Source organism: Scardinius erythrophthalmus, assembly GCF_964197995.2.
Source record: "Scardinius erythrophthalmus genome assembly, chromosome: 5".
NCBI classification, from domain to species: Eukaryota; Metazoa; Chordata; class Actinopteri; order Cypriniformes; family Leuciscidae; genus Scardinius; species Scardinius erythrophthalmus.
In genome coordinates, this window is record NC_138225.1 from 6,379,822 (window position 1) to 6,387,010 (window position 7,189).

The 7,189-nt window shown below is 37.6% G+C and overlaps 1 protein-coding gene across 3 annotated transcripts; it reads right to left on the minus strand.

The window, feature by feature from the left end:
- Positions 1-1,758: 1,758 nt before the first annotated feature.
- On the minus strand, positions 1,759-5,761 carry LOC308691262 (uncharacterized protein). 3 transcript variants are annotated; one of them, XM_081366307.1, is made up of 6 exons: positions 5,348-5,455; positions 4,567-4,632; positions 3,380-3,451; positions 3,167-3,244; positions 2,920-3,076; positions 1,759-2,484 (listed from the first exon to the last, which is right to left on the minus strand). In XM_081366307.1, exons 4-6 carry the CDS (start codon positions 3,185-3,187, stop codon positions 2,000-2,002), a joined length of 663 nt encoding a protein of 220 aa, XP_081222433.1. In that variant the 5' UTR covers positions 3,188-3,244; positions 3,380-3,451; positions 4,567-4,632; positions 5,348-5,455; the 3' UTR covers positions 1,759-1,999. The 3 variants fall into 3 exon arrangements, with proteins under 3 accessions (XP_081222433.1, XP_081222435.1, XP_081222434.1); XM_081366309.1 differs by lacking the exon at positions 3,380-3,451 and having other exon boundaries at positions 5,348-5,761; XM_081366308.1 differs by lacking the exon at positions 5,348-5,455 and having other exon boundaries at positions 4,567-4,756.
- Between the last annotated feature and the right edge of the window lie 1,428 nt (positions 5,762-7,189).

Here is a 7,189-nt window from a genome sequence, read left to right on the forward strand (position 1 = left end):
GATGTCTGAATTTTTTAACGAGGCGATCCACACAATCTGGTCCTTCAACCATGAATTCTTCGCCAGCAAATGTAATAGCGCATACGAAATTGGCGATGTGCCTTCCGTTTTCATAACGGGTCTCAAAATCGTAGAAAATGTAACGATCGTTTGGCATGTCCGCCTTAACAGGCTGGATAAAACATTGATGCACACCATCGGTAACCATACTCTCACCACAGTGCACACAACGATCTGCCGGGCATTTATGGGGTCTGGGTTTAGGGCCGCTGACATGGTAACGTCTATTACATTTACCGCAATATTTGGTGACATCACACTGCGCGAATTGCATACCTTGAGGTGGTTTTTTATGCATCTCAAAACAGTAGTCAGACTTACAGTAACGCAGACAGTCGTCGCAATGTTTTGGCTTTTTGGGTTGTTTATGACATTCTGGGTCATTACAGACATCGCAGACGTACCGACATCTGTGATCTCTCCTACACGTGAATCCTTGGTAGCAAAACTCACACACATATGGTGTACCGCGTAGATTTTTAATCATAAAATAATGATTGTCATGCAGGTACAAAAATGCTGTTTTAGGATGCGGATCGTCTTTGTTTGTATACTTCTCCAAAACACCTGTATCAGACCGATAGAAGACAACTATTTTAACATTCAGCATGCGTTCAAACTGTCTGATGTCATTAAACGCTATCTTGTGTTGATCAGCATATCCAGCTGACTTCTGCAATGAAGATGCAACTGACTCTAGCTCAGTGTGCGGTTTCTGTGGGTTTAGGAAATGTGCCAGGCAGATTGCAAAACAAAGGTTGTTTGAAACGTTCGTGGGGCAGAACAGATTAAGTCTGTTTTTGGCGATCACCTCATTGTGTGCAAGGTCACGTAACTTACGATAAGCACCGCCACGTTTACTTCTCGCTATCGACACTCTTAAATTCATTCTCTCATCAAACTGCACATCAGAGTTGCTCTGCATTATTTTTTCAAGCTCGTTTATAAATAGATCTACACTGTAACCATTGCTACCTGACAATAGTGTACTAACATCTGATGTCAAACTAGGACCCCTCAAGGTGATGCTGATTAAACTACCATCTCCGCCTAACAGTCTGGAAAATGCCACTATTTCAGAAAGCGCATCGTGTAAAAACACTGTGTAGGCTGCTAAATCAGTAGAAGATATCTCCCGCAGATTTATAAGCCTATGGATTTCCAGACCATTAAACCGAGTTCGCGGCAGTACAGTGTACCCACCCACATCACCACCCTCTCTTACAAGTGATTCTATAATCATCATGTGTGAGACCCATGTTGGGTGCATCAGGATTGAGTGTGTGTTGTGACTGCGTACACACCCCTTCTCCTGTGTATCAAAATGTTCAAAATCAGAATTTGGTTCTGGAGTAGGTTCAGACACCTCTCCTGACTGTTGGGGGGTATCAAAATGTTCAAAATCAGAATTTGGTTCTAGAGTAGGTTCAGGTACCTCTCCTATACGTTGGGTATTCAATAAGTGTTCAAAATCAGAATTTGGTTCTGGTTCTTCATCTGACATCGTGCTCATAATGGTTAATAATTCTAGCAATGTGTCTGTTGTAGACCTAGGCCTATTAATTTCATCCATTGTCTGTATTAAATAGTGCAATGTTTCTGTGGTATTGCATTGATCAAGGGGCACCATACTACCATCGTCCCGTCTAAACCTCGCCACCCGATCCTGATCAAAATCATCTGACTCCCGACAACGTTTGGCCATTTTAAAACAATTTTTTGTTTTGTTTTTATTTAAACACACGTAGGTTATACATGAAATAACTACGGTAAATAAAACCAGTGGAAAAAAAAGAAAACCAACTAATCAACAACTATACAATCATAGCGATAACACACGCACAGCATGGGATAAAAGAAAAAAGAAATGAAAAAAAAAAAAAAAAAACATTGTATAAAAGAAAAAGTATAACACACCCAGCAAAATGAAATAGACAACTCACCAGTGATTCTTTTTTGCCATGAACACGACCTTCTTTAACAACTCCACCGACAAACATTGATCTACGGCCGCTTTTTGGACAGATCCACTATGCAGCCGTTGTGCAGCTATGACTTGCTTGAACGAAATACCATGCTGTTGTTGTGTTGCCATGAGCTGCTTAATCCAAACACCATGCTGTTGTAGCACTGTAGCTGTAGAATGTGCGTGAGCATCAATCTTTTTCTCAATTGCATGTATCGCACTGATTATTTGTTGAGTGTCTATATTGGGCTGTGATTCCTGTCTGAAAGCCTCCTGATTTGAAAGCAGCTGTTCAGGGTCAGATTCTTCCACAGCCACCACACGTTTGCTGGATGGAACAGGTCGCTGTGTTTCGGGTTCGGGTGTAAACACACAGTCATCCCACGATTCTATCAGTCCATCACTCCAGCTCTGAACATCATTTATATCGGGAACCACATTGTCGTCCACGACCACATCTGTTGAGAAAAGAGATGGGGGAAAAATAGAATAATTTAGAATAATTTATGCATTAAAAGACTAACTTTATTATATTTTTTATTTTATTTTCAACATACCTATTTATAAAGGTATTTGAGAAGAGATGTCTGCACTTTTACACAGTGTTCTCCACTACAGACAGTTAAAAAAGGTAGGCTAAAAGCATACTCTAAGAGATATGCATGTTTACGTTTTAAACATTATGCATGTCATACAGTTTAAACTATCCGCACGCACACACACACACACACACACACACATACACACACACACACACACAATCACCCAGAGAGAGAGACATGAGCTCTCTCTCTATTACATCCAAATAAAAACAATATCATACTCTACTACATTGTTTGTGTCTGATTTAGTATAAAGAGAAATCATTCCATCAGTTTTGTTTGTTCACATACTTTTAACAGCTGATCGTCTTGGCTTCTTCCGGCTCGATGTCTGTGGTTTGAAATCAACTGGTACTTTTGCTTTTGGGGCGATGTTCACACCAGCTTTCCGCTTGAGTCTGTTTTTCGGTTTCGCCTCTATTCCACGCGAATTAGTTTGATAAGCCTTCTGGAAATACATATAAGGAAGTTTTAAACTAAAATCATCACACCGTAATAGCAAATAGTATAACGATCGATAATGTCGAAATACACTCACGGATCGGGGGAATGAGCACATTGTCACACGGCGCTCTAGTATGTACTAAAGCTGTGACAGTTTCCCGTTTCGGTCGGGCTGGTAAAAAAGATAGAGAGAGAGAGTTAGTTACAAAGAAGATACAATGTTTTTTTCTACACACATTACAATATATGAAGCATGTGTTCTCACACACACCGCATACGGATCAGTTTTAGGAAGCAGAACACTTACTATGCACAAGGACGTCCGCGCGCTCTGGCAAAGGATCATTTACAGTGCTAGATCTCCGATTCGGAGCTCCTCCTGGTATATATGGGTCATTCCAGAATTGCGGGTACATTTCAAGTATAGAAATAAAACAAAAAAATATGATTTTCTTTTTCTTTTAAACCTTTTTATTTTCATAGAAGGCACTTTAAATTCAACATTTTAAATATTTGCTGATCTTAAACTTGTAAGATTTAAAATATTAATGCTGAATATCAATTTACTAACTGAACATCAATGTAAAAATCTATCAACTCTGTTACAGACAAAATGGGTTGATTTATATGGGTTGATAACAGAGTTGACGACAACAGAGTTGACATTTTCCACCATTTTGTGCTTTATCTCAAAATGCTAACCTCAAACCAGATACCACATGGCATGTCTAAAATCATAATTTTATGGGTTTTCACCATATAATCATTTTTTTAAAAGTGAATGAGAGATTCACTGCAATATCACAATAATAGATTTGACAAATAATTAATCTACTATTGGTGTATACTAATCATTTTGTACAAATTAATGAGAGAAGAATAATGAAATACTTCACGCTTTCCAGAGTTTCCCACCAGAGGAAGTGACATTCCTTGGTGCAAGTCACATGCTTTTTCTACAAATGCTTTGGAGGTTTTTTTTTTGTTTTATAACAGAGGTAACAGAGTTGACCAGAATGTAGGGACAGACACAAAATCTATTTATTTATTAATTAAATTACAAATAATACAGAAAATATATATTCTATGCAATTGTTTATATAACTTAAAAGAGTAAACAAACAAAAAATTTGAAAATTAGACTTAATTATTTCATGATAATTCAAGTTGAATGTATGAATCAGGAGGCGGAGACAGTCAATAATAGGTGCAGTGGGAGTCATTTACTTAATATTTCCCCATTAAATTGTATTCCTAAATATACATAAAGCATTATTTTTAGTGATAGTGTAATATATTTTGTGTTATTATTCAAAATTGATTAAATTTTTTTTTTTTTTTAAATAAAAGAAGGTTTATCTGGGAGACTCGAAATGTATCCCCAATTCTAGAATGACTCATATATATATATATATAAAACGTTTATGCATCACACGTACATACAAACATACAAACAATATTAACATTTAAACATAAAACGTAATTATTACGTACCACTCGCTTGATTCAGGAAATTAATCTCCTCAACAATATCGAAAAGACTCACTCCAGTTGCATCACCTGAAGCGCAGAGAAACCTGTTAAAGTAACGCAATAGAACAGTAACTCTCGTAAGTTTCTTAACACTATTACCAGAGCCCGTCTACGGAGAGCCTTGGCACTCCCTATTCAGCCCCATTGTATTGATTTTGGTTGCAGTTCCATTAGAATTCCACTGGGGGTGATCGCGAGCGAGTGCAGACTGAATGGGAGTCAATGGGGCTATACGGCTAAATGTGTCTCTTTCACCCGATTGCTGTTGAGAAATCTCAGATTTTATTGTAGGCTTTGCTAGTTCAACATAGGTTATAGGTCGAAAGTTGAATGAACGAGTACTTATTTCTTTTCGATTTCTTACAGGTTGAGTTGTTGTTGCCCATAACACGCTAGCATTCTGCTAATGACGTCAGCATTCTGACGTCATTGACATTTTAAAAGACTTTTTAAACCAAATAAGTGGCTCTAAAAAATCTAACACCCAGCAATGTGTAATTTCTTTGCATCTTCTTTCGAATACAACATTCAAATTACTAGACAAAAAATTATATCCTGAGAAAAGTGGATTTTGAGGGTTTTTCGCCATAGACCTCCATTCATTCTGCACTCGCTCGCGAGCGCCCCCGCATGGACAGAGACGTGTTACTGCAACCAGTCCAGAAACCGGAAGTAAACAGAGAGTGCCAATTCTCTTCCTATTAGACATTCTCTGCTATTACTAAACAATAAAAACACTTACTGTTAAGACTGGCGTCCATCTTCTTGTGAATTCACACACACGTTTCCAATAACGAAATGCAGCGTGGAAAATTGTAGTTTGAGAACGAGACAGAGACGTCGATGCAAGCTGTTTGTTGAATGAAATAAACCCCTATTTTTATACAGGTACCTACGCATGGTCAAAAGTGTTAAATGTAGGCTGCTCCCTCACAACGCCATTTACATACGCACCTACCATCACAGAAAATATTGCAATACACATCGCGCGTCCTGTCCAGACACCTTCGCACCATCAGACTGGAAGGAGTCAGATACCAATCAACAAATGGCTAGACAGTTTGGCACTGTAAATCAAAGACACATCTGTTTGATCTGTTTTTGTCTTTTAAAACAACAGCTCACCAGACATCACCGTGGGTGAACGTGTGACAACGCGGTCACATGTCAATCAGGACGCAAATCACAGCCAGCTCTGCACTGTAAATCAGAGACCCTGTTTTTTGAGACAAGGATTCCCTGTCAATCATGAGGTCATAAATCAATCAAAGGGGTCATAAATCAAGCCAAAAGTGACACATGGTATATGTTAATACTACTTACATATATTTATATATTTTTTTATTAATTTCAATGGCAAAAATAGACCATAAATATTGCATAAATATTAATAAATTCAATAAAATTATCTCAAAATACAAAATTAAAAAGAATAAATATTATAGAACAAAAATAAATTGCATTGGATTTACTGGGATGGAGGAAGTTTCATTTTTAGGCCTCCGGTCACTTCTGACCGGGAAGGCCCAGGATGTGACTCCGAAACGAAAGACCGTCTGAGGGTTAAATCGATTGCTGGACATCGTAATGTTATTGTACATATATCTGATTTAGCAAAGTTACGCCACTGGGCGTGTATATAAGCTTAAAAAACCGAGGCCCCTCCGTATATTCACCAGGCCCACCTATTAATGACATTCTGTATCCGCCACTGTTATGCAGGCATGTTTAATAAACAATTTAATTCAATTATGTGTAGAGTTATAAGTTCTGTATGATTCCTGGATTACTCTATGCAAATGTGTCTATTCATTGATCCTATGTAATTGTCTATTGACTTGATTCTTGTGTAACTTTAATATCCTGATCTCTGTTAGACTGTATCTGTATGATTCCAAAGGATAAATTATATTCTGCTTAATTTCCAGAAATCCGTAATGCTATATTTTAAAGTGATAGACACAAAATGATAATGCTATCATTAATTATTTACCCTCATCATTTCAAACCTGCATGACTTTCTTGAATCTTGAGCAGAAGAAATATGTTTTGGGGGAAAAAATAGACAACATGAATAAATATTCATGAATTTTCATTTTTAGTTAAAGTATCCCTTTAAAAGATCAACATTGTAATTAAATATCTTTGACTGCTCCAGCATTGTTCAATTCTGTGGATGTTTGTAAAAAAAAATAGGCCTACAGCTACACATATACATTGTATATCTTTTTATAAACCTGTTGTCTTATTTTTTCTAACCTTGTGCCTTATTTTTGCTATATTAAATAATCATGCTGAACAAAATATATTGGCCTCATTCTTGACTATAAGCACTTCCAGACTGTAAACAATGAGACACAAGAGCCATCGGCACATATCCTCTGCAGGGCTCCAGACTGCGACCAAATGGTCGCATTTTGCGACCAAAATTTGAGAGTGTGCGACTAAATTTTACATCCAGTCGCACATGTGCGACCAGTAAATTTCATCTCGTTCATAGTGGGCGACAACCGACGTCGCGTCTGCGATGCTTTGTTTACGACATCACAACAATTATTTTTTTTAACGGTCCTCCATGAAGGGT